The sequence below is a fragment of the Canis lupus genome, chromosome 7 (genome assembly GCF_048164855.1).
Source record: "Canis lupus baileyi chromosome 7, mCanLup2.hap1, whole genome shotgun sequence".
NCBI classification, from domain to species: Eukaryota; Metazoa; Chordata; class Mammalia; order Carnivora; family Canidae; genus Canis; species Canis lupus.
The window spans coordinates 68,117,748-68,145,013 of NC_132844.1; the positions used below are offsets into that span (position 1 = coordinate 68,117,748).

Sequence of the window (27,266 nt, forward strand, 5' to 3'; positions counted from 1 at the left end):
CCCTCCGTGTCCCTGGTAGGCTAGTTCCATCAGTCTGGCACTGAGACTCAGAGGAGTTGTGTCAGGGATACAGACAGGGCTAAGAGCCTGATTTGACCATCTTGGCATCAGGGCCCAAAGAAGAAAGGAGGGAGGGACCCAGGTGGAAACTTGGAACTTTTATTAAATACTCATTCACCCATTTGCCACCACCAACCAGAGCAGGAAAAAAAAATTATCAAAATGGAATTAAAAAAACAACAACAAATTAAACCCAATCCCCAGTATGTACAAGGCCATTCCCTGCCTCTCTGCCACAGAGAGGATAGGGGGCAGCTGGGGGTGGGTGGGGCTGGGCACCTTTTCTCCAGCCACAGGCCCCTGAGTGATTCTGACTACGGTGGCAGGAAGCTCTGTTGCCAAGTGGTCAGGTATCTTGGCAGGCTTCCAGGGAGGTGGTTATTGCTGGGAGGAGCAGGGCTGGGCCTGCTTGGCTCCTACTGGGCTGAAGAGCGGTGGGCCCCTTCCCCTGGTGGGCAGGGACCAGTTAGAACAGAGGACAAGTCCCCAGAGCAATCTCCATCGCCACCTGAGAAAGGGAGTGGATTGAGAGAAGGGTGTTCTCTGGAGGGAGAAGAGTGGGTACCCCGCTGACTCTGAGGACACTCCAGTGCAGCCTGGTGATCAGCTTGTCCTCTTTTGTTCCTGAGGATGACACACTCCCCTGACTCCAGCCGTGCAGCCCTCCTCTTGAGCAGGGCCCCTGTCCGTTCCAGTTAGACTGTTTTCCTGCTGCCGTCTTGCCTGGAGACCTCTATGGCCACCTTCCAAGTGTCAGCCACAGTCCGGGCCCCTGGAGGCAGGGATGCCTTTGTGGCACGGCATCTCGTCTGAAACGGTGTGGACTCAGCCCCCTGAAACTCAGCAGCCATTCCCTGACTCTGTAGCCTCCAGGGTCACAGCCCCTTGCTGCATGGCAGCAGTGGCCACGCTGATGGCCTCCTCTAAGGTCTGCTGCTCCTCCAGCTGCAGAGAAGAGGGTGAGAAGGAAGGAGAGTGAGACACTCCCCACCAGATTTCAGTGCTAGTAAGTAAGTAGCCTACTTTTCTGAATCCTTCCATTGGCCCAGTGCCACATACTGAGCACTTAGTGTGCCCCCCTCCCCAAGTTAACAGCAAGCTTGGCGATAGAGTCCTGGTAGGCAAGGTGTGCTCAGGGAGCCAAAGAATGGGCCAGGATCAGTGAGAGGGGCTTGTTCACAGAAAGGGATGACTGGCTAGAGGAGGGGCCCACTTATTTTTCTAATGAAGAAATGGAGACACAAAGAGACAAAGGGTTTAGACCACCAGGTATGCTGCCATCGAAATTAGTCTGAAGGCCGGAAGGGGCTTCAGTGCTCTGCTTCAGTCAAGAAAAAGCCTGAGACAGCTGTGTGGATGTAGGCAGAAAGGGATTTGTCTTCTGAAATGAGCTTTTCCAAGCCAAATGCCCTTCTCTTCAAGATCTCTGTCTCATTCCTCTCCTCTGCTTATTCCTTCCTTTTTCAGGCTCTGGGACCTCTACCCACCTGCACCGCAATGTGCGTTCCATTGGCTGTGGCCAACAGTGCCACTTGTTGGTGATGAAGAGATGCTACACTTGAGTCGTCGGCCACCACAGCCCCAGAGGTAATGATTGTAACCTGAAATATAGAAGAAAATGAGATTTTCCGACCCACCTATGTTACCCTCCCTGCCCTCAATCCACATAAAAATCCCTTCAAAGCAGGCCGCCTGGGTGGCTCAGCGGTTGAGCGCCTGCCTTTGGCTCAGGGCATGATCCCAGGATCTGGCATCCAGTCCCACATCGGGGTCCCTGCATGGAGCCTGCTTCTCTGTGTCTCTCATGAATAAATGAATAAAATCTTAAAAAAAAAAAATCCCTTCAAAGCAAGGTGGCTGGGATGAATAAAACCATTATAGGTCAGATTAATTAGCATGGGGCTCAGAGCTTTGTGAGGTGGTATTTTTCTCTGAGAGCCAACTTAATTTAGGGATTTTGATTCATAGGAGGTCAAAGCTGTCAAAGGCCCAAAGATAACCTCCTTTGAAAATGGACTGAAGTCCGTGGAAAAATGACTTGCCTATGGAAGCAAAGTAAATTAGAGGTAGATCAAGATTTTAGAAACTGCCTCTTGACCTCCCCAGTGAAATACTTTTCAAGACGAGAATTGCTGATGGCCCAGAGGAGCCATGGGGAAGAAAGACCCTTTTTTTGTGGGGGGAATCTTGGTCCTCGTAAGGTGGCCTGATGAGGTCAGTCTGCTTTAATGCCCACCCCACAAAAAGGAAGGATGAGAGAACAAGAAACCCCAAGCAAACCGCCTGGTCATACGGGCTGCGTCTGGGTGCCATCAGCGCTGACCATGGTGACTGTATGTGTGCCAGATGTGGCAAGGTCATCGTCCTCACTGGGTATGGTGAGGGTGGTGCTGCTGTGCTGGGTCACCATGGTGATAGCACTCCCCAGGGCCTGCAGGTCTTCCGGGGACAGACTGACCTGCAAATAGAAAGGAAGATGAGCAGGGAGTATGGTTGGACGGTTGTCTGAAAGCCCCTGGGTGGATGTATCTGGTCTTCCAGACAACGTTAGCTTCTTGATAATCTAGAAGATTAGCTTCATATCACAGAGGTAGAGGGGGACAGGGACAAGCTAGTAAAACAAGTCCTAAATTGCCAAAAGGAGACACTAGAAGAATTCTGTTGACCGCTTCTCTTTAGCACCACTTTGCATCGGGGCTCTGTTCCACGCAGTTCAGGGTTTCAAGACAATTTCTTCCTCATGTCAACTCCATGAGACAGAGGTGCACTTGACAGTGAGGGTGCTGACAAAGGTCCTACTATACTGCTGACTAGAAAGCCCAGGCCTCCAGAACCCACAAAATGCTCTGGGCCCCACAGCAACATGCCTTTCTTGAGAAGGACACCGAAGTGTGTCTCACTCACATAACCAGGACCTGTCAGCCTCCACGTAAAAAGGGAAGCTGTTAACTGTGCTCTAGAAGTTCCAGAGGCTGAGGTGGAAGCATGAGGAGGAGGGGCTGGCTTACAAGACTCGGTACCCTCAGCCTCCACTGAGGTCCACTAAAAAGGCTAAAAAGAGAACTTGAGTAGAGGCTAAAAAGAGAACTCGGGTAGAGGTGGGGCCATCAGATCTTCTGGGCTCCCCAGAGAGTGAGAGAAGGTCTCAGCCAGAGAGGCCCTCCCACCCCTCTCCCAGGGCCCATACCTGGTGAGAGCGAGAAGGTCCCAGCTGGAGTAGCCCCCACCCCTTCCCCAGGGCCCGTACCTGCTGGGCACCGTCCTGAGTGATCAGAGCCACCTGGGGGGCCCCATCCTCTTCTGTCACCATGGCCACTTGGGCTGGGACGTCACAGCCCTCCTCTTTCACCTCTGAGAGGTAGGTAATGCGGGGGCGTTTGGGTGGCGGGCTCTCCTCTGTGGCGCAGGCAGCTGGGGGAGGAGAGCCCAAGCTGACACCCGCCACCTGCCAGGCCATGGGGAGGCCAGGCCTGCCCCCGCTCTCGCCTCCTGCCCGTAGCCCTCACCGTCTAGCTGTTGTTGCTCGTACAGGGCCTGCTCACTCTCCTCCGTGGCCTCCAGCTCGCCGTGGGCACTGCGCTTGTGCATGGCCAGGGTGGAAGTCTGCCGGTAGGTCTTGCCGCACGTACTGCAGGTGTAAGGCTTGCAGTGCGTGTGTACCACATGGTGCTTGTATAGGCTTGAGTACTCGGTGAAGCGCTTCCCGCAGCCTGGGACCGTGCAAACGTATGGCTTCTCCCCTGGGGACACTGGGCTGTGAGGGGGGTGGGAACTGGGGCTGGCAAGGGGAAAACTAGGGGGTGGGGGTGTGGGTGTGGGAGACGGGGTTAGTTGGTGGGGACGGAGAGAGACTGGGACTCTGAATAGACACAGCTGGGGGCGATGTCCAGCAGAACACAGAGGGGACAGGCGTGTGGGACCACTGAGCCCAGAAGTAATGCTGGGGCTAGTGAAGGGACAGGTGGAGGGAGAGGGGGTGCGGGGGTAGGGGCTTGTAAAGTTGAAGGTCGTAAACAGAAGAGGCAGGAGACAGAGAGGGATGACTGATGTCGCAGGGGTGACGGGGGAGTGAGGGGACACATACGGCTGAGAGAGGACACAGAAGGCTGGACGAGGGACAGACACCGGGGAGGGAGGACACACAGGAGTCATATGGGCAGTGGAGGAGGCGAGGAGCTAAGGGCGACATTTCACTCTTTTTCCCCCATCAGCCCTGACCCTGGCCTTTTCCGGGGAGCTCAGCTAGAAGGGGAGTATCCAGGGTGGCTGTAGGAAGGTGGCAGGGAGCTTGAGAGGGACAGCAGGACCTGTCAGACGGGACCTAACTGGGAGGGAAGGAATCGCTCACTGCAAGTGAGATGGTTCTGGAGATCTGGCCAGAAAAGCACAAAGCCTCCTCTTCCCGCCCACAGGCCAGCCTGGACTGGCTGGAAGAAGGGCTTGGGGCTCAGAGTCAAGAATGCGTCTCAGGTCAGAGGATTACAGTCGAGAGGAGTGGGGCCTCAGAAAGGGTGCTTCTTGCATGCCAGCTGGCCCACCTGTGTGGATGCGCACGTGATTCTTGTAGTTGGTGGCACTGGTGAAGCCGCGGCCGCAGTGGGGCTCAGGGCAGGTGTAGGGCCGCTCGCCTGTGTGGGTGCGCACATGTACCTTGCGGATGTTAGAGGTGGTGAAGGAGCGGCCACAGCCCTCGAAGGGGCACCGGAATGGGCGTTCACCTGTGGAGATGGGGTGTGTGGGGTGGGCTGGCTCAGGAAGCAGGGGTCATGCCAGGGTTAGGACTCCAGGTCCAAGCGTGAACAGGGCAGGGCCCAACCTACCGGTGTGGGTCCGTACGTGCTTCTGTAGGTCTCCTGAGGTCTTGAAGGCCTTGCTGCACAGTTCCTCTGGGCACTTATATGGCTTTTCACCAGTGTGGGTGCGCACATGGCTCTTCAGCCCATATCCTATCAGTGTGTGGGAGGGAGGGCTGAGAAGGGCACTCTGGAGGGCCTCACCACCACTGCTTCATCATCCTAATTCAGAGGCTCGCCATGTTCAGGTGTGCTCTGTGAGACTCCACACCTCCTCAGGCACAAGAAGCCTGTGTCTGCTTCTACCCCTCCCCAGCCTGGGCAGATAAGAGGGGTAGAAAAGCCCACGCTGCTCCCATTCCCCCTCCAGGGGCAGCCGGTGTCCTTCCAGAGCATAAGCCTGGGCTGGGGCTAAATGTTTCAGAGGGGTAAGGAAGCTCAGAGAGATGCAATGGCCTAGATACCCCACAGCCGATGCAGGAACCCTCTCTACCAAGCCCCCGGCTCCTTTCGCTGGCCTGGATGATGCTCCCCCTCACTTCTGTAACATGGTTTCCTCCCAGAGACAGAGCCCTGCGAGTCAGAGTGCTGGGGCAGCAGTTTCTCTGGGAAGGCAGGAAATTCCCAAGTGAACCTAGAACTTTCTGCCCTCAACTGGAAGCAGTCCACCTTTAGTCTTCTTCCAGGTAGATTACCTGTGGCAAAGGCCTTTCCGCAGCTGGGGAAATCACACCTGTATGGACGGTCACCTGTATGAGCTCTTTCATGCACCTGTGAGGACAAGCAACCAGGGGACTCAGGAACCAGGGTATGAAGGGGCTCTTTGGTTCTCTTGAGGGCTCAAAGTATCAGTACTGGCCACCTCCTTTATTCTTCCTCTTCTGCCACTTCTTCCAGAGTGCCCTCCCTGATTATTCTCTTCCTTCCTGTACTCTTCATGTGTGTTACAGGACCCTGGGCTGCCATTTCTGTACACTCATCTCTTCCTTTCAGTAGGCAATGAGTTCAAACTTGAGGGAAGGGACTGGTTCTGGTCAAAGCAGGAAGTTTCCCCCTGGTAGGGAAGACATCTGAGAGGTGTGCGTGATGACCTTACCTTTAAGTGATGAGCAGTCGTGTAGAGACGCCCACACCCTTTGTAGCCACAGCGGAATGCTCTGTCCCCAACTTGCTGTCCTTTGCCGTTATGGGGAGCCTGGCTGTCATGCAGGACCTGAGGGAAAAAAATCTTGAGGTTCCTATTTATATCCTCTTCAATGATGAGCGGGATGAGGTGGGATATAGGGCCTTGCTGGCAGCTTAGGACCCAACACACAGGGCTAAACCTGCTGGGAGGGCGGGGGAAGGGCAACTAGGAGTGACAGACCCATACACACAGGAAACAGGCACTGAAACACTCTACAGAAGAAACGGGGGTGACTTGTGGTGTCTCCACCTGTCTCTCATGGATAGAGGCAGGACTCGATGTCACAGAGCCTGTGACAGTGATGGAAGAAATGGCATCTCCCAGACATCTAGGAAAGGTAGCCATTCAGGCCACCCCTGAGCTAGGTTGACAGCTAGCAACATCCACTTTTTTAAAGACTTTTTAATTAATTAATTAATTTATTTAAAAAATTTTTAAACTTTTTTTTCTCTTTTTAGGTTTTATTTATTTATTCATGAGAGACACACAGAGAGAGGCAGAGATACAGGCAGAGAGAGAAGCAGGCTTCATGCAGGGATCCTGGGACTTCAGGGTCATGCCCTGGGCCAAAGATAGACACTCAACCGCTGAGCCACCCAGGCGTCCCTAAAACATTTTTTAAAAGATTTATTTACTTATTCATGAGAGACACAGATAGAGAGAGGTAGAGACAGAGGCAGAGGGAGAAGCAGGCTCCTTGCAGGGAGCCCAATGCGGGTCTCAATCCCGGATTCCAGGATTATGACCTGAGTCGAAGGCAGCCGCCCAACCATGGCTTTTTCCTTTTTAAAAAAAAGATTTATTTATTTATGAGAGAGACAGAGTACATATGTGTGTATGAGCCAGTGAGTATGGGGGAGGGGAGCAGAGGGAGAAACAATCTCAAGCAGATTCTGTGCTGAGCGTAGAGCCTAACGTGGGGCTTGATCCCAGGATGCTGAGATCATGACCTGAGCTGAAACCTGAGCTGAGAGTCGAACACTCAATCAACCGTGCCATCCAGGAGCCCCTTAAGATTTTATTTTTAAGTAATCTCTACACCCAATGTGGGGCTCAAACCCACAACCCCCAAGATCATCATATGCTCCACTGAGCCAGCCAGGTGCCCCAGCAACCCCCACTTTTGACCATATGTACCTAGAAGGCCACAGCTCTGGACACGTATCTTCTGATGGTAGGAGACCCCTCCCTCCCTTTAGGAAACCTGTGCTCAGAAGGGCCACTAACAACGGACATGCCATGGGGAGAAGCTCACCTGGGTTCACCGGATGAGGTGGCCACAAGCAACGAACTGCAGAAGCACCCAGGGCAGGGGCCTACAGGTCTGCATCAGAAGTTTCAGCTCTAACCACAGCACCCAGCTGATTGACAGGCCCCCCCATCATTTCTCTTGGGGACACTGCTGGAGCCACCCGCTTCACACCTGCTGCGGGCTTCAGGGAGCCCTGCTGCTCTTCTGCTTTCCTGAGCAGGGATCTGTTGGGACTGCCCTTAGTCTTTGTTTCTGGGACACTTTGGCCTTCTCATGAGCTCCTGAAATAGAACTCTGGGAGTCCTGGGGAGTAGAAGACGAACCGGTGAGGCCAAATTCACAGCAAGGTCTGTCTTGTCAGCTCCAGGTCAGGGGGTCAAGCAGCTGACAAAATTTCACAGACACTTAAACCGCTGGTGAATGGCAGGGGGACTGTCACAGGTGGCCAGGCCTGCTTGGTGGGCTAACCTACCCAGGTGTTCACATTTTATTCCCCTGCCTCACTGGCTCTTGAGGGAATCAAGGAACTTCACAGTTGAAAGTGGCCTCTAAGGTCATCTAGTCCCGTTCTCATCCTTTCAGAGGAGTGAGCTAAGTCTGTGAGCAGAATGACTCACTCGTCAGACTAGGTAGAGGCAGAGCCAGCACGGGTCTCAGGGATCATGATTCAGAGCCCAGTTGTCATCCTAACAGCAGCAAATCTCAAATCTGGCTTCTACAATAAACCGCAGGAAATGGCAGTGGGAGTGGGCATAGCCCCAAGTGGTCTGGTAGCAAGTTTTGGGCTTCATTTTGGAAAGACATGAGAATTTCCTCTTCTCTGATACTGCCACATAGTCTAATTGTTTTTTTTTTTTTTTTTAAGATTTATTTATTTATTTATTTATTCAGAGAGAGCGAGAGAGAGGCAGAGACACAGGCAGAGGGAGAAGCAGGCTCCATGCAGAAAGCCCAACGTGGGACTCGATCCCGGATCTCCAGGATCACACCCCGGGCTTCAGGTGGTGCTAAACCGCTGTGCCACCGGGGCTGCCCCCACATAGTCTTATTATTAAAAAAACTTTCCCAGCCCCCTATCTTTGGGTAACATTAGTGCCCTCGGGAGCCTTGCCATGTCCACCCTGAAGGTCTGCAGTTCACCCGAGGGGGGTGCACCCTGGTCTGGCACCCTCACAGATTAGTGCCCACTTCCCTGTGGGTGGGACCGCAGCTTTGCCAGAGTGACTGATGCTAGGAGAGCCAAGATCCTTCTCCCTTGCAGCTGAGCTACTGTGAAGGCCCTGTGTTCCAAGAATCTCAGCTGCTCTGCTGCATCTGCCCTGGTCATTGCTTACTGAGGTTATTTTCCTAAATGACTAAATGAGTTGCAGAGAAGAAATAAAGATGAGACCATCTGACCTCTGGCCTGTGAAAATAAAAGTCACTGGCAAGGGCTTTCTCAGATAGCACAGAGGATTATTACAACAGCAAAAGTGAAGCTGCGTCTCAATAGCCATGGTACAGATGTCACCATTTCTTGCAGCCGCCTTTCCTCTGCAGAGACGGCCTAAACTAGGGAGAGTGTCAATAACTGTCAGTGGCCCCAGCCACGCTGCCATGTATGCCCTGGACAGTGACACGAGAAATGAGTTGAGGGAGCCAGGGCAGAGCGGCGAGGGGAGTAGCTCAGGCCATGCCCAAGCATGGAACTGCCCTTGTCCCCTAGTGTGGCAGTTTGGGCCAAGGGAGCTAATGGGCAGTGTCAAGCTCTGTGAGCTCACCTTGCTGGCATACTGCTCCAGAGCCACTACCGTGTCTGCAGTGAAGCCCTCATCATCCTCTGCAGCCAGGTCCTCCAAGCCCACCTCTGTCTGCACAGCCAGGATGGCGCTGTCTGACGGCACAGCCACGGGGTGGTGAATGTAGGCAGTGGAGCCATCTTCCAGCTGGACAGCTTCCAGGGCACTGGGGTCATAACCCTCTGCAGGGAACACATGTTAGCCCAGATGCCACACAAGGGCAAGAGATATAAGGTATCTTATACCTTCCTACCCTGCTTTAAGGTAAGAAGAGGTACATATACCAAGGAAGGTTTTAAGGTCTCCTGGTCCCTCGCCTTGGTGATTCACTCTGGCTGGTCCTTCTTCTGGGGCCACCTCTCCTGAGGACAAGGCCTCCTATGAAGCACTGACTGGGAAGTCACAAGGTCCATGAGGAACTGAGGGGACCCATCATGATCATGGCCTAGATGATCATACAAGAACCTCTTAACTGGCCCTCTAATTCCTACCAGGCAGCGCAGCATCCAGAGGGATCTTTGCAGGACACATAGGAGATCATGTTACCTGATGGTTCAACTACTTCCCACTAGTCTCAGGATAAAGACCACCAATAAAACCTTTCTCTTAACTCTCAAGCCTCAGTGCTCTGGCCTTGCCTCTCTCATCTTACCTATCCTGCCCCACTCCTTCTGGCTCCTGGTAGTTCCTTCTACCATCTCTGAGCCTCCCATGTCATTCCCTCCTGTTGTACCTCTTCCTCTAGTGAAGTCTACACTTTCGCTCTCAGCCCAAGCGTCACTTTATCAGGGAAGCCCTCCCTGAGCTGGAGGGCTTGTGATGATCAGTTCATTGGTTATAGTTCTTCTCACTTCTGTTTTCCCCACTGGTCTCTAGAAGGGCAGGGACTGTGTCTGCCTTTGTCATCTCTTGCACACTCCACATCTAGCACAATGCCTGGCATACAATAGTTGCTCAAGAAACTCCTTGTAAAAGGAATAAATCGTTATTCCTCACTACTTAGAGACTTCAGTCTTAAATGTTAATAAGTTTTTACTCCTGGTCTTGGATGATGTCCTCAGGTCCTATTTAAAGCCCTAAGATTTTGCAGCTATGTTAGAGAGAAAGCCACCATTGAGGCCCATGCTACTGACTCCCACAGCTCGGTTTCCCAGAGGCAGAAATTGCCACTCCTGTGTTCGGCACCAGGGAAAGGAGGTGAGACTGCTAATCCAGCTGAACTTGGGCACTACAGCTCCCAAAGCTATGCCCCAACCTCTGCCCATTCAGCCTCCCTTCTGTCCCACCAGTTGTGATGACTATGACCCCACCTTTGGGTGTTCGGTGTATGTAGGCCATGCTGCCATCTTCCAGCTGTACAGGCTGTCCATCCTCAAAGGAGAGAGGTTCTGAAAGGAGAGCAATACTTGTCTTCCTCTGGAGCTCGATGCCATCCCACACCTCCCTCAGTGGGGGCTGCCTGGCCTCTCTCCATGAGGTTGGGGTGTCTTGGGGTGCTCTCACCTTTCTGCACCATCACTTGGTGAATGTATGCAGTGGTCCCATCCTCAAGCTGGATCACTTGCCCTTCAAGCAACTTCTCTCCTGTAAAGGTAGAAATGGAGACAAGTAGGTCAGGCCCTGAAGATGGCTGAGGAACACCTGCCTACTTCCCAAAGAGGCCTGTTTGAGGCATAGTTTGCATGTCTAAGCACAGGTGACATGCCCTATGCCTCCTGCTCCTTGCCTCCCTGGGTCTGGGCCACAGAGGTACTGGTGGGTAGAAAGACATCCCACCAGGAGGAGCCCTACAGCTCCTACCAGATTCCCTTCCTCTACTCAAGAAGTAGAAACTTCATTTATTATTCTGTCCATGCCCCATGAAGTGAGGACTTCCAGCTTAATAGCAGGCTGCCAAGACTGATCTAAACAGAGAACAAAGAACGCCCTGAAACCTGGAAAGACCTCGGTGGCTCAAAATTCAGCACTCACACTAACAAATCAAAATACATTCCTTGTCTCCCACTGTGGCAGTATGCCCAGAACGAGACTTTCTAATAAAGTACTATAGCTTAATGGTTAAAAGCAAGTGGCTCTGGAGCTGTCCAGGCATCCTGGGTTTGAATTTCTGCTCTACCTCTTACGAGTTGTGTGTCCTCAGACAGTTTATTTAACCTCCCTGTACTTCAGTTTCCTCCTTTTAAAAAGAAGATTAAAAACTGTGTCTTCTACTGGGTTGCTGTGAGGGTTAAATGAATTAATGAATATAAGACAAAGCCAGGAGTGTTGATGGTCAGCCTTCAATAAGCCTTAGCTGCTGCTGCTTTTTTTTTTTTTTAATTTGAGAGTGAGAGCAGCAGAGAAGAACAGAGAGAGAGAGAAACTTTAGCAGCCTTCTATGCTGAGGGCAGAGCCCAAAGTGGGGCTTGATCTCACATTCCTGAGATCACGACCTGATCTGAAATCAAGAGTCAGATGTGCAAACGACTGTGCCACCCAGACACCCCAAGCCTTAGTTTTTTTTTTTTTTTTTTAAGATTTTATTTATTTGCCAGAGAGAACAAGTAGGGAGAGTGGCAGGCAGAGGGAGAAGCAGGCTCCCCACTAAGCAGGGAGCCCTACGGAGGGCTCCATCCCAGGACCCTGGGATCATGACCTGAGCCAAAGGCAGGAGCTGCTTCACCGACTGAGCCACCCAGGGGTCCCAAGCCTTAGCTTTTATTTATTTATTTATTTATTTATTTAGATTTTATTTATTCATGAGAGACACGGGGGGGGGGAGATAGAGAGAGAGAGAGAGAGAGAGAGAGAGAGAGAGAGAGAGAGAGAGACAGGCAGAGGGAGAAGCAGGTTCCGTGCAGGGAGCTGGACGTGGAACTCGATCCCGGGTCTCCAGGATCAGGCCCTGGACTGAAGGTGGCGCTAAACCGCTGAGCCACCTGGACTGCCCCGCCTTAGCTTTTATTATCATAAACCTGATCTGCATTTTAGAATAATCAGAAAATAAAGCTACAGGGAGCAAATGTGAACACAACTGCAGGGCTACTGGGTGTCCTCTAGTTCTTGTTTCACTGCCACCATGGGGAATATCTCCTTCATTCATCTCTGACATTTTTATTTCAATTTTCTAATTAAAAAATGACTCACGTAAGGCAATAAGCAAGCAGTATAAAACGGAACAAGAGTCCAGCGTTCCTGAGATTATTAACCTTCCTTTACCTCAGATCTTTACTGGAAAGTACTTTTTTTAAAGATTGCATTTATTTATTTATTTTTAGAGATGGTGGGGGGGTGGGGAGGTTGGTTTCGGGACACAAGGAGAGAGGCTTACTGTGAGCACTTCTAACAGCAATGGGCTCTTCGGTTTAGAATTAGGATTAGACAGGCCTCGTTTCATATCCAGTGAGTTTCCCAGGGGATGAGGGGAAAAGAGAGAAAAGTAAGAAGGGAGAGAGAAGCGTTCTTGACAAGTGGTTTGCTTACTCGTTTTTTTTTTTTTAAGATTTTATTTACTTATTCATGAGAGACACACACACACACAGAGGCAGAGACACAGGCAGAGGGAGAAGCAGGCTCCATGCAGGGAGCCCAACGTGGGACTGGATCCCGGGATTTCAGGATCATGCCCTGGGCCAAGGCAGGCGCCAAACTGCTGAGCCCACCCAGGGATCCCCTGCTTACTTGTTTCTTTACAAGTTTCAGGATTTAGGGGATCCCTGGGTGGCGCAGCGGTTTGGCGCCTGCCTTTGGCCCAGGGCGCGATCCTGGAGACCCTGGATCGAATCCCACGTCGGGCTTCCGGTGCATGGAGCCTGCTTCTCCCTCTGCCTGTGTCTCTGCCTCTCTCTCTCTGTGTGTGACTATCATAAATAAATAAAAAAAAATTAAAAAAAAAAAAAACAAAAAAAAAAAACAAGTTTCAGGATTTAGGAATTTGAGTTCTTATGATGTAGGAAAAAGACCAGGCAGCTGCTTCTGGCCTAACCCTGCTATCTCCCCCTCAGAAGAATCCTCAAACTCGCTTTCACATGGAGTCTTCTTGGGTCAGTAACCCACAGTTCTACAACTCAGCTGAAGACAGGTAAGGTAGAGACAAAGGTAAGAAGTAGGAGAGAGGCATTTAGATGAGGGAGGGGGACCCCTCACCACCCTCCCATCAGCAAGCCATGGGCTTCCCTGCATTTAACCCTTTATCTGTCATGGCAAGGGCACTGCACTTGGGGTTCTAAGAGTGCTAGCAGAGCTTCTGGCAGCACTGTGGCTATTGCTTCAAGGGATGAGACAAAAGATAGAGAAGAGTTATTTGAGAAAAGATTTCAACCTACAATCACCCCTTACACCAGAGACAACAATGAGGAGGGCCAGGCGGTGGAGGACAACTGACGGCCGGGCCCTCATATTCTACTATGGGGAGGTGGCCAATATGTTCCTGTTTGCCCAGAACAGTCCCAGTGCATTTTTATTCATAGCACACTCTTCCACTTCCAGAAGTGTTGGGTTTGAATAACACGTTTTTATGCTTACCCTAATTAGAGACAAATCTCATAAAATTTTAGGGCTTCCTGCTGCCTAAGCTAGACTCAGAAAGAGCTTCCTGCTGACAAGAATGACAGTGCCCTGGTCAAGAGCTTCAGAGGCGCTCACCAGTGAGAAAGATGCCTTTTAGAACAGTGTAGTCCCGCTTCCCGGAGGCCAGCTCTCCCCTCAGGAGTGTGAAATCTGTTGTGTGTGAGTCTGTGCGCGTACACATCCAAGCACACGCTGCAGTGCTGTGGAGGAGCCAGAGAACAGGGACCAGAGAAAGATATAAACGGGGAGGTGGGGGAGGCAAAAAGACCCAGACATAAAAGGGAAAGACCTAAGAAAAAAAGAGTAGCTTTCTCAACCACCAAGTGAGGCCATTTGCTATTTTATTTTATTTTATTTTATTTTGTTTTGTTTTGTTTTAATTTAATTTAATTTTATTTTATTCATGAGAGACACAGAGAGAGAGAGACGCAGAGACATAGGCAGAGGGAGAAGCAGGCTCCATGCAGGGAGCCTGATGTGGGACTCGACCCTGGAACTCTAGGATCACGTCCTGAACCCAAGGCAGGTGCTAAACTGAGCCACCCAGGGATCCCACCATTTGCTTTTTATTCGTTCACTTGACCACTAATTCATGGCAGAAGCCTGAGGCATGGGAAGTAACTGGGTCTGTGGAGCAGACACAGTCATTTCCATACTCCCTAAGTTCTTCCGTCTCATTCTGCTGAGGGGCAAGATCTGTGACGGGAAGTCTGCAAACTGAGGGTTTCAGGCTTCAAAAGTATCCCAGAGAAGTTCCTCACTCAAGAAAACAAAGCCAACCAGACCCACATATCATAGATAGCTCTTGACAAAAAACCTCTCCAGAAGGCAACCACCCCCTAACACTGTCATACAGAACAAGCTTACTGATGAGATTAAGGGGCCTCTTTGTCGTCATCAGGAAGCAGACAATTTAAAATAAAATCAACAAACAATTTATCTGTACACTTGGGAACTGAAATACACTTCCACAGTGTGTTGAAATGAAGGCGAGCAATGTTGCAATGACCGTGCATTCACGCAGATGGTGGTGCTCACAGAGTCTAGAAAAGGCAACATAAAAGAGCAGGAACGTGGTGATGTTTGCCCAGTGCTGTTCGGGGAGGGCAGGCAGGCTATCTGGCCCTCCTGAGAATGCTGGTAAGGAAAGAGGCTGTCACAACAGTGAGTGTCCCTGGCCTGAAGGCTCTGCCCCTTTAGTGACACTCCACGCTCACCCTGATTTTAAGTTTCTTTTCTCTCTTTTTTTTTAAGTTTCTTGAGAAATGAATATCAGGTGAATTCAAATTTCAGATCAACAGCAAATTCTTTTTCAGTACTTAGTACTGAAGTATTATTTTACTATTTTTAGTATTTAATCCCATGTTTATACATTATCTATCCCAGGGTGTATTTGGGACATACTTGTACTACAAAATTATTCACTCTTTGTTGGCAATTCAATGTTTATTCCTGGCAAACTTAGTGGGGCCTAGGGCATGAGACCTATGCTGGGGTGTCTGTATATGGCTTAACCTGTTTGAGAGTTTCTAGAAAGCACTGAGAAACTGGACAGGGGGATCCCTGGGTGGCGCAGTGGTTTGGTGCCTGCCTTTGGCCCAGGGCGCGATCCTGGAGACCCGGGATCGAATCCCACGTCGGGCTCCCAGTGCATGGAGCCTGCTTCTCCCTCTGTCTGTGTCTCTGCCTCTCTCTCTCTCTGTGTGACTATCATAAAAAAAAAAAAAAAAAAAATTTAAAATTAAAAAAAAAAAAAGAAAGAAACTGGACAGGGAGTTATCTGGAGAGCAGGAAGTCATATAGCCAGCACGGTGTTCATTCATTTCCAGAAACATTTATGAACCACTTGCCCCATGTAAGGAATTCTGCCTTTCAGAGGTCTTGGTTCCTATGGCTCGGCTAGTCTGATTTTCTAGGCAGGCTTGCCTTGAATGGCATTTTCTCTTAAAGGGTTTGTCAACGATCTCAAGAAATTCTCATGCAGAGCAAGCTGTGGTATGCAAGTGGGAGGGCATAGTGGTGGTGAGACTCTTAGAAGGGGACACTCCTCTCCAGAGGTTGGGGCACAGGGTGGGATTCTGGGGTGCCTGGGAATACTTACCCTTGACAGCTTGCTGGACGTAGGCTGTTGTCCCATCACTGAGGGTCACCGTTTGCAGCCCCAAGCTCTCCATGGCAAACCGCTACCCATACACTCAGACATGAAGTTGGCTTCTGGCCAGCACCAAGAGCCACAGCTGAGGTCAGAGATTTCCTTCTGGGTCACAAGTCTGAGAAAATGGACAGTGTCACATTATGAGTTGCACAGCTTCCTCTTGCTACAAGGACATATGAGGAAAGAGTGAATGAGGCCAGCTGAGAAGAAAAAGAGATGAATTCTTCAAAGTATAGAAATATGTTAGCTTTTATGAAGAAGGTCAAAACATACCTATTTAAGAATTCTACAAGTTGAGTGTACAACAGAATCATGCGAGCCAAACTGGTTATAAAGTTAGATTCATTGATCAAAATCCATTTTTAAACTCATTTTCTTTAGGAGGAAGCCCTGTTCGAGGCAGGCTGCCAGCCCCACTGCCGCCAGTTCTGGGGTGCACATATCACATCTCTGCACATTCTGACAGCTTTCCTATGCTTGGATCTACCCATCCACTGGCCTTGTTGACTACCATCAGTGAACACCCCACAGGTATCACAAACAGAACGAGTCCCCCAAAAAACTCACAATGTACTCCCCAGAACTGTTTTTCTTCTAGTATCCCCCATCTCTGGGCTGGCATCTCCAGCCACCCAGAATCGATGGAGTCACCCTTGATTCCTCCTTTTCCTTCAAAAGTCGAGATAACACCACTATCTGACACCATAGGCAAAAATTAACTCAAAATGGATTAAAGGCTTGAATGTAAGACCAAAAACCTTAAAACTCCTAGAAGAAAACATAGGTGGTAAGCTCCCTGACATGGTCTTGGTTATACTTCTTTTGGATTTGACACCAAAAGCCAAGGAAACAAAAGTGAAAATAAGCAAGTGGGACTACATCAAACTACAGAGTTCCTGCATGGTAAAGGAAACCACCAACAAAATGAAAAGGCAAGCTAGCTACAGAAAGGGAGAAAATATCTACAAATCATATATCTGATAAGGAGTTAATATGCAAAAGATATGAAGAACTCATACAACTTAATAGCAAAAAACCCCAAACAATCCAATTAAAAAACCAGGTAGAGGATTTGAATTGGCAGTCTCCCCGTGATGACATCCAAATGGCCAACAAGTACACAAAAAAATGCTCAGGATCCCTAGTCACCAGAGAAATGCAAATCAAAGCCACAATGAGGTATCACCTGTTAGAATGGCTATTTCAAAAAGATGCAAAATAACAAGGGCTTGGGAAGATGTGGAGAAAAGGGGACCCTTGTGCACTGTTGGTGGGAATGGAAATTGGTGTAAATTGGAAAACAGTATAGAGGTTCCTCAAAAGTTAAAAATAAGACTAGCTTATGATCCAGCAGTTCCACTTCCGGGTATTTGTCCGAAGAAAATAAAAATACTTGCATACATGCATTCGGCATTATTTACAATAGCCAAGACATGGAAACAACTTAAGTGTCCATGGATGGATGAATGAATAAAGAAACTGTAGTGCATATATATAATATATAATATATATAATAAGATATTATTTAGGCATAAAGAAGGAAATCTTGCCATCTGTGCCAAAATGGATGGACCTAGACGGTATTATGCTAAGTGAAATAAGTTGAAGACAAATACCCTATGATCTTACTCATGAATGGAATATAAAAACAAAAAACAAAAAACACCCAAGCCCACAAATACAGAGAACAGATTGGTGGCTGCCAGAGGTAGAGATTAGGGGTAGGCAAGATGGATCAAGAGTCAAAAGGTACAAACTTGCTGTTATAAAATAAGTCACGGGGATATAATATGCAGCATGGTGATTAAAGTTAATAATAACGAATTACATTATTTGGTAGTTGCTAAGAGAATAAATCTTAAAGGTTCTCAACATAAGAAAAAATCTATAATTATGTATGGTGATAGTATTAAACTAATTGTGGTGATTGTTTTGCAATGCATACAGATATTGTCATTATGTCATATATCTAAAATTTAAATATAGGGACGCCTGGGTGGCTCAGCGGTTTAGCGCCTGCCTTCAGCCCAGGGCCTGATCCTGGAGTCCTGGGTTCAAGTCCCACGTCAGGCTCCCTGCATGGAGCCTGCTTCTCCCTCTGCCTTTGTCTCTGCCCGCCCCCCATGAATAAATAAATAAAATCTTAAAAAAAATAAAAATAAAAAAATTTAAATATAATGTTGTATGTCAATTTTACCTCAATTAAAAACAATAAAAACTTAAATGGGGGCATCTGAGTGGCTCAGTCAGTTAAGTGCCTGCCTTTGGCTCAGGTCATGATCCTAGGGTCCTGGGATCAAGCCCCATATCGGGCTCTCTGCTCAGTGGGGAAGCAGGAAGCCTGCTTCTCCCTCTCCTCCTGCAGCTTCCCCTGCTTGTGCTCTGTCAAAAAAACAAAATCTTCAAACAAACAAAAAGTCTATGTACCTATTTCAGGTGAGTATCATCTTGTCAAGTCACATCTTGACTACTGTAAGAAGAGCCTCCTAATGTATGTCAAATAAACTCTTGCCTGTTTCCTAGTCATTTTGTAATATTGTGTCAGAATGACTTTAAAAAGAACAGGGGTGCCTGAGTGGCTTAGCAGGTTAATTGTCTGCCTTCTGCTTAGGTCAGAATCATAGGGTCCTGAGATCAAGCCCTGCCTCAAAGTTCCCTATTCAGCAGGGAGTTTGGTTCTCCCTTTCCCTCTGCCCCTCCTTGTGCTTGGTCTCTCTCTCTCAAATAAAATCTTCGAAAAAAAATTAAAAAGTACAAACCTAAATCCACTACTTCCTTGACCAAAACTCTTCAAAAGCTTCCTATGGCCCTTGGATGCCACCTTGCACACCACTTTGCAGGCATGGCTGGGGGCTATTTGGCACTATCTCTTCCTAACACACAAGCCTAGACTCACCTACTTCCTAGAATACTTATCACTGCCTCTTTAATATCTGTTATCCACACAAGACTTTGGGCTCCAGCCTGGTTTCTGGTTCACTGTGGGCTCTCCACAAATCCCCGTGGAGTGAATCATCGGGTCCTTGCATGCAAGGAGGGAGGTACTGAAGCATCCTGCTGGCAGGACTTCCCTTGCATTGGCGTTCAGCCTGCTTGAGCCACATCCCATACTTGTGAACCCTTGCTCTAGGTTTAGCAGTTAAGATTCTCACTGCCACCCAACCACAGACTTCCCCAGGACTTGGGATCTGGACTGCCTACTTGGTACTCACTAACTGCCAACTGATCTTCTCAATCAGTGCTGCACAAACTGTTTTCATGTCAGGGCACCCAGAGAGAAGGATGTGTGTACACAGTGGATGCTGCTGCTTGAAGCTAGGAGCAACCAGCTGGGGCTGAGCAGGTCAATATCTTTTCAGGACTATAGCCCACTTGTGACACACTGGTTGGGATGTTCTACTTTAGACTTGGCATTCCCACCAGAATTATTCATTCATTCTGTCCATAAACATTTACCGAATGGGCTAAGATACTACCAGCATTAATAGTGAACAGTGCTGTAAAGCTAATCATGTGTACGCATTTTATACATAGTAACTCAATCCTCACAATGATCCTATAATTGAATACTGTTATTATCCTCATTTTATACTTGAAGGAATTGAAGCCTGAGACACTAAGTAAATTGGCTCAAGGTTGCACAGCTAAGGGGAAGAGAAGGATTTGAATCCAGGCCATCCGGCTCCAGAGTATGCTCTTAAATACTTTATTATGTGGCCTAGTACAGAGGTTTTTAGCTGGGGAGTTTTAGCTGAAGCCACCTGAAAACACTACTTGGTGTGCAAGCTTATGCATTTTTCCGAACAGAAGGGAGTTTAAGATTGTCACGAGTGTCTTACAGCGATTAAAGGTAAAGAACCACTGGTTTAGATGGGAACTGACATCTGACCCATCTTTTTTTTTTTTTTTTAAAGATTTTATTCATTTATTCATGAGAAACACAGAGAGAGGCAGAGACACAGGCAGAGGGAGAAGCAGACTCCATGAAGGGAAGCCGATGCAGGGCTCCGGAATCATGCCCTGAGTCAAAGGCAGACGCTCAACCGCTGAGCCACCCAGGGATCCCATGACCCATCTTATCTATTCTACTAAGATCCTGGCAGTGACCCCAACATTGTCCAGAGCCCTGATAACCACAAGCTCTGGTCCTGGCCTCTTTTGGTCTACTCCCTGACCCTTGACTTTAAGCAGGGAGAGAAATTCTTTTGGTGATCTGTTTTTGTTAACAACATAGTCAGAATAAGGACACACATGAGACCTCAGTCTGAAACCAAAGCCATTACAAAATGGCCTCAAATCTTTATGGCTGGCTCCTGTGGCTGCTGCAGCAATAGCTGGTTTAACTTAGTACATCTGTACTCTGTTGGGACTTTCTAAGGAAAATCTGTGGCTTGGTTGAGAACACAGGTTCTAGAGTCAGAAAGCCTGGGCTTTAACTCATGCTTTCCCTCTTTGAAGCTGTGTGCCCTTGGGCAAGTAATTGAACCTCTCTGAGCTTCAGGTGCCACTTGTAAAAAAAAAGGGGGGGGGGGATAATAATAGCACCTTTGGGGCACCTGGGTGGCTTGTTGGTTGGCGTCTGATTTCAGCTCCGGCCATGATTCCAGGGTCCTGGGATCAAGCCCCGCATCAGACTCTCTGCTTAGTGGAGAGCCTGCTTCTCCCTCTCTCTCACTTGCCCTCTATTTCAGATGGATGGATGGATGGATGGATGGATGGATGAATGAATGAAAGAAAGAAATCCTTAACCCGCTCCCCCCAAATAGCACCCTCTCCACAGGTTGCTGTAAGGATTAAGTAAGGTCACATATGTCAGCATTTGGTACAGTGCTGGCACACAGAAGTACCCTAGAAAAACTGGCTCTGAGGAGGATGAGATGGAAGAGGAACCCAAGGGAAGTGCTTTTGAAGCAATGGGTATTTCTAAACTGTAGCCAAATAGTGGAAACAGCCCTGGATTAGAAGTCTGCAGAAATGGCTTCCGGGAATCCTGGGTGGCTCAGTGGTTTAGCGCCTGCCTTTGGCCCAGGGCGTGATCCTGGAGTCCTGGGATCAAGTCCTGCATCACGCTCCCTGCAAGGAGCCTGCTTCTCCCTCTTCCTGTGTCTCTGTGTCTCTCATAAGTAAATAAAATCTTAAAAGAAATGGCTTCTGATCTCAAGTCTATCTTCTGTGTCTGCCTCCCAATCTGTAAAATGAAGTGCTGCCCCAGATGACCCTAAAATCCTTTGCACTGCTCATGCTAATTATATTTATCATATATACAGCCCTTAAGAGTGCAAGCCATTGTTCAAAGCACTTTACCTATATTAGCTCTTTTAATCTTAAAAATAACCCTATGAAGAAATAGGTACATTATCCCCACTTTATGGATGAGGTGACTGAGGCTTAGAGGCAGAGTAATTATCCCAAGGTCCCACAGCTAGTCAATGTGAAGCAAGGATTCAAAGCCAGGCTAGCTGGTCCAGGTCCATACCTTTCAATATCTGGTGCATTTCTTCCTTATGCTAATCCACTGTGACACAGTGTCAGCACTCAAAACACTTGACTATTGATTGTTTAACTTTTATCTCACCCACGATAACTTAAGCCCAGTCCTCCAGGACTTGAGCACAATGGAAAGAGGAACATTTTCCAAAATAACGCTTCTTAGACTTAAAGAAAACAAATCTCCACTCCTTTACATGTTCTCATGTCCAGGCTAACTATTCAATTTTTGTCCTTAAGCCCGTAATATAAACATTTAAGATAGTCCACTCTGGCTCTCCAACATTTCCCGATCTCTGCTGCTGCCTTCCAGCAGAGCCTGACCTCGGGTGCGGAAGTGTCTTGTGGCTGCCAGGCATGTACAAGTATCTAATTGCCACTTTTCTTCCTTTCCTCTGTGAAAGGATGCTTTACTCTGAGTCGTTCTGTGCTGGTACTAAACTAATAATGGTGATACTGGCAGAGCCAAAGAGAGGCTTGTCACTGCCTCAGGATGGCTGTGACTTCACATTTCCTGCCTGCACTTGACATTTCAGATTCATAACTCCCGTGGCCTTCTGAGAAAGGATGGAGGGGGTGCAGGGGCAGCTACTCTATTTTCTCCTTGTAGGGTATAAGGTTTGTCAGCTCCCCAGTGACCTAAGCCGGGTACAAGAGAGAGACAGACTGGGGGTTGTGGGAGGGGAGGGGAGGGGAGGGGAGGAATAAGAGCCATGACCATGGGTAGGGAAGAATAGGGCATACTCCAGACTCTTCCAGAGCTTGCAGCCAGCTTGTTTGTTGCTTTTTAAAATGAACTTAAGCTATTGTTGGCTCTGATGCAGAAAAGAGCCCTATGGCTTCATAATATATAAATGTTTCCTAATGTAAAAACCTAAATTATAATTTATCAGGGAGACAGAACATTTAGAAAAGCTTTTTGGGTACTTCGGGTCTTAGGTCTTTCTATGAAACAAGAAGTGCTTCAATTGTCTCCTCAAAGCAGAAAGACAGACAATGAAAGACAAGAAACTAAATGGCAGCCATAAATTTGTGTCTCTCTACTTTGGCAAGGTTCATGTCTAATCTGACCCATACCCAAGCTAGGCTTCGCCTTGACTACAGGCACCTGTTCACTCTTCCATCATTTTCTGGCAAACCCAGACTCCTTGGACATTTGGAACAAGGCTTTCTGTGCTCTGTTTCAGCCAGACCAGAGGATAACTGTATTCAGCAGCCAAAAGACAAACAACCCCCCACCCCCAAACAAAACAAAACATCTGCTTGGAAAGAGAAGAATGTTTAACTTTGCGGGGGAGGGGGGTACACAAGACTTGACTTTCACTCAGAAAATTCCTCATTTAGAAATAAAACTCAGAGGGGACAGAATTGTATTAAGTTGGGAGAGACAGAGGCTGAGCGAGTCACGGGCAAACAAATGAGAACCAGATTTGCAAGAGCTGTATTAAAATGATTCAGTATTTGTTATTATAGAAAATGACTTCAATGCACACACAAAAACCCTAGTGGAACAGGCTTGGTTCTGTGGGTTTCCAAACACTAAAGAGAAAACAGGAAATTAATAACAGAAACTTGCACACACACATTTAAAACATCAGCTAAACATCTCTTTGCAAAATGCACACTGATTTTAAAAGCTCAAATCACTTTTTAGTATGGTTCCTATTTGGCTACTACAATTTTATAGATTTGAATTAGTCACAGAAGAGAGAGTAATTAGGCAAACTGGATTATTTTTAATTCCAAAAGGGCAATGAAAATGCAGACTCCTTTACTGCAGAACAGAATTCATTTAAACTAAAACAGGTAACTTAAAAACCTAATTTTCAGTTGAAATTTAAGGTGAACTTTAACACCTTAACACCCAACATGGAATCATGGCTGTTTCAAATCCACATTTAGTCCATGGAAAGAAAAGTCCAGAATAAAGTCATTTTGGAAGGGTGTGTTTTATAACAATATGCACATTTATACAGATTTTATCAAGTTATATCTGACTTTGTTTCTGGAATTCAGCTTGGGGTCACTGCTGGCTTGGGAAGGGTTATTTGAAAATGAAACATGCCATCAGCCATCAGGAGGGACTGGATCATCATAGTTATTTAGGATCATCATGTTATTTAAAAACATCACCCTGGGACTAAAAGGTTAAATTTATTCTATCAGTTTGGAACAATAGTCAAATCTCAACTAGGAAGAGAAGATACTTTTCACTTTTGACGCAAAAGAAAATCAAGTCAGAAGAAGAGTCAGGTTTAAAAAAATCAGTATTAAGGGAAATACTAAAGAAAATATAAGACATGATATTAAAAACACATGCAATTTAAATATACACTTAAAAATGGTGAAGACAGTTATGTGTATTTTACCACAATAAAAAAAAATGGTGTGGAAAAAAAACCACACGTAGACACATACATATTTAAATTTCCAAGAACAATATCAAATTCTCACTGGACACATAACAATATGAATTCATGCAAGGAAAATGCTAGTAGTAAATAAATAATGCAAAAAAGGCTCACTCTCATTAGTAACTGAAGTACAAGAACGAACAATCACAGTGGTATAATTCTTATTCCATTACCATAAATCAAAGTAAAAGTATTAACATCCTACAGCCAATGAGATACCACTACACACCAATCACAATAGCCCAAATCCAAACAGCAATAACACTCAATGCTGACAAGGATGTGGAGGAACAGGAACTTTCATTCATTGTTGGTGGGGATGCAACATGGTACTCTGGAAGACAGTTTGGCAGTTTCTTACAAAATTAAAGTCTTACTAAATGATTCAGCGTTCCTACTCCTAAATGGGTTGAAAACTCATGTCAACAGAAAAACTGCACGTGGATATTTACAGCAGCTTTATTCATAATTGCCAAAAGCTCGAAGCAACTAAGGTGTCCTCCAATAAACAAACTGTGGTACACCCAGACAATGGAATATTATTCAGTGATAAAAAGAAATGAACTATTAAGACACAGAAAAGACATGGAGGAAATTTACATGCATTTTACTAAGTGAAAGAAGCCAATCTGAAAAGGCTACATACAGTATGGTTTCAACTATACAGCTTCTGAAAAGGGAAAACTTTAGAGACACTAATAAAATCAGCGGTTGCCAAGGGTGTGGTGGGGGAGGGGGTGGGAAGAGAGGAGGGATGCATAGATGGAGCCTAGAGCATTTTTAGGGCAGTGAAATGGTTCTGTAATGGTCAATGGACACCTGACATTATGTATTTGTCAAAACCTGTAGAATATACAGCACAAAGAGTGAACCATAATGTAAACTATGAACTTTGGTTAATAATAATGCATCAATATTAATTCACCAATTATAGCAAATATACACCAATGCAAGATGCTACTAATAGGGAAAACAGAACTGGAGTGGGGAAGGGGGTGAATGGGAACTCTGCATTTTTTTTTAATTTGGACTTTATTTTTTTTAAGATTTTATTTATTCATGAGAGAGAGAGAGAGAGAGAGAGAGAGAGAGGGGCAGAGACACAGGCAGAGGGAAAAGCAGGCTCCATGCAGGGAGCCCGATGTGGGGTTTGATCCCAGGACTCCAGGATCACGCCCTGAGCCCAAGGCAGACGCTTAACTGCTGAGCCACCCAGGGATCCCAACTCTCTGCATTTTTAAATTTTTTAAAATTTTATTTATTTATTCATCAGAGAGACACACACAGAGAAGCAGAGACATAGGCAGAGGGAGAAGCAGACTGCCCACAAGAAGCCTGATGTGGGACTCGATCCCGGACACCGGGATCACACCTTGATCCAAAGGCAGATGCTCAACTGCTGAGCCACCCAGGCGTCCCTCTGCATTCTTTAAAAGATTTCATTTATTTACGAGAGAGAGAGAGAGAGAGAGAGAGAGAGAGAGAGAGAGAGAGAACGCACAGGTGCGTGCAAGAGCAAAGTGTGGGGAGGGGCAGCAGTTGAAGGAGAAGCTGACTCCCCACTGAGCAGGAAGCCCAATGCAGAGCTCAATCCCAGGACCCTGGGATCATGACCTGAGCCACCCAGGCACCCCCAGAACTCTCTGCATTTATATTCAATTTCTCTATAAACCTAAAATGCTCTAAGAAATAAATTGTCCATCCATGTCGGCAAGGTCAGGAGGCAGGCACAAATGGGCTTGCAGATGGCACTAGAGACTGCTCCAGGCTCTTCAGAGGACAAACCATCAATGCTTAACCCCACCGGGGAAGGTTCAGGATCTCAGATCTAAGAACCTCATCTTCATAATTCATTCCGCAAAAAAGAATGCACAGAAAAAAACGCTACTGCACAGGATGCTTGTTTAAGCTTTTTGGACAAGAACCATGAGGACCATCTGAATTAATGGAGGAAAGTTAACAAATGAACACTAAGTGAAACAGGACATAAGGTTGAACACTCATCCAGTTTCAACTTGCAGACACCTTAACTTCAAGTGAGGTGAGAACCAAAGAGGCCAAAAAGAAATGAACAGTTGCACTAAAAGGGGTATAACCTTTAAAAAAGATAAAGTTGCTGAAATGATAAGAAACCAGCATGGAGCTGAGAGGTACTTCTCCAGTGAACACTAAACACATTTGCTTGGTTGCAAGCTCCTCCCTCACAGGATCTCCCTTTATTTCCCCCACAGCCCTCCCAAGTCCTGCAGAAAAAGATGTCTAGGGACACCTGGGTGGCTCAGCAGTTGAGCTCCTGCCTTCAGTCCAGGGTGTGATCCTGGAGTGCCAGGATCAAGTCCCACGTTGGGCTCCCTATGTGGGGCCTGCTTCTTCCTCTGCCTGTGTCTCTGCCTCTCTCTGTGTGTTTCTCATGAATAAATAAAATCTTAAAAAAAAAAAAAAAAAAGACATCTATTTCTCCTTTAATTCATGCCAGTCTAAGAACTGAGGTAGGAAGTTTCTTCCTCTAAGATTTTCCTTTCTTCTAACCACCAGAGTCTGGTGGCTACGTTTTTAAGTGTGGTATTCCTCAAAGTGGGGCTGTGCTGTGTTTTGTGTGTCCTGCAGAATAGTGTGTCAAGGTGGGGCCCCGTTGCTCAATATCCTATGTTGATCTGTATAGTTTTAACTCAGAGCAATGTCTATGAGGCTGTGGGGGAAACACACAGACTCTTCTACTGCCGGTGGGGAGTATACATTGGTATGAGCTCTACGTAGGACAATTTGGCAGTATTGATCAAAAGTACAAATGTATGTACCATCTGACCCAGCAATTTCATGTCTGGTCTGCAGGAAGACACGCATGTCTGGACAATGACACAGGTTAGTTATGGCACCCCTATATGTAGTAATAGCGAAAACATTAGAAGCAGTATAAATGTCTCTCAATATGGAACTTTAAATTTATTTTTAATTTTTAAAAACAATTTTTTTCAATATGGAACTTTTATACTATGCAGACATAGGTAAATGAGGAAGGTGTTTACATATTGACATGCAAAGATCACCAAAACATATTCAATTTAAAAAAATGGGAAGGTATAAAACAGTGCCTTCTGTATGACATCACTGGTATCCAAAAATCTGAGGAAAGACAGTCAAGAAATTACTAACTAGGGTCACCTGTAGAAGGGTAACTGAGTGGGGGAAGAGCAATACAAGGTTGACTTTTCACTGAGCTTAGGTCTCATGAATGGATTATCTATGTAAAATAAACAAGTACAAATGAAGGAATAAAAAACAGTCTGAAAGCATGCCTTGCACTTTTGGTTGGCTACAGGAATATTTATGATTCTCCATTCATGAGGCATAGCTCAGTTCAGTACTGACAGCATAGATTCCAGGTTATAGATTTGCAGGAAAACCAAGCCTGAAAACATAGCTTCACAATTCATGGATCATATGGAAAAGTGATCAAGCTGAACATGAGGCAACTGCAAATTTGCACAGGACCTGAGGACATGCTGGCTCTAGCATACATGGCCCTCGCCAGGTCATAAGGGCGGGTTCCGCTGAAGTGGTGGCTAGGTACGGGTTTTCTCCCTCATTGTTTC

General features: G+C 47.1%; 1 protein-coding gene across 6 annotated transcripts in view; it reads right to left on the reverse strand.

Annotated features, from left to right (window-relative positions):
• Window positions 1–145: 145 nt before the first annotated feature.
• Window positions 146–27,266, reverse strand: part of ZNF76 (zinc finger protein 76) — a 34,903-nt gene continuing 7,782 nt past the window's right edge. For 2 of the 6 annotated variants that reach the window (XM_072833332.1, XM_072833331.1), the window contains exons 2-14: window positions 15,719–15,887; window positions 10,573–10,653; window positions 10,380–10,457; window positions 9,052–9,251; window positions 5,950–6,066; window positions 5,549–5,624; window positions 4,881–5,006; window positions 4,599–4,778; window positions 3,567–3,800; window positions 3,308–3,471; window positions 2,354–2,518; window positions 1,548–1,661; window positions 146–1,005 (exon numbers count right to left, since the gene is read on the reverse strand). In XM_072833332.1, the coding sequence (XP_072689433.1) occupies window positions 901–1,005; window positions 1,548–1,661; window positions 2,354–2,518; window positions 3,308–3,471; window positions 3,567–3,800; window positions 4,599–4,778; window positions 4,881–5,006; window positions 5,549–5,624; window positions 5,950–6,066; window positions 9,052–9,251; window positions 10,380–10,457; window positions 10,573–10,653; window positions 15,719–15,791 (1,713 nt within the window). In that variant the 5' untranslated portion in view covers window positions 15,792–15,887 and the 3' untranslated portion in view covers window positions 146–900. Of the gene's footprint in view, window positions 1,006–1,547; window positions 1,662–2,340; window positions 2,519–3,307; window positions 3,472–3,566; window positions 4,167–4,598; window positions 4,779–4,880; window positions 5,007–5,548; window positions 5,625–5,949; window positions 6,067–9,051; window positions 9,252–10,379; window positions 10,458–10,572; window positions 10,654–13,692; window positions 13,818–15,718; window positions 15,888–27,266 lie in introns of those variants that run through there. The other 4 variants (XM_072833328.1, XM_072833329.1, XM_072833330.1 and 1 more) reach the window with 3 other exon arrangements.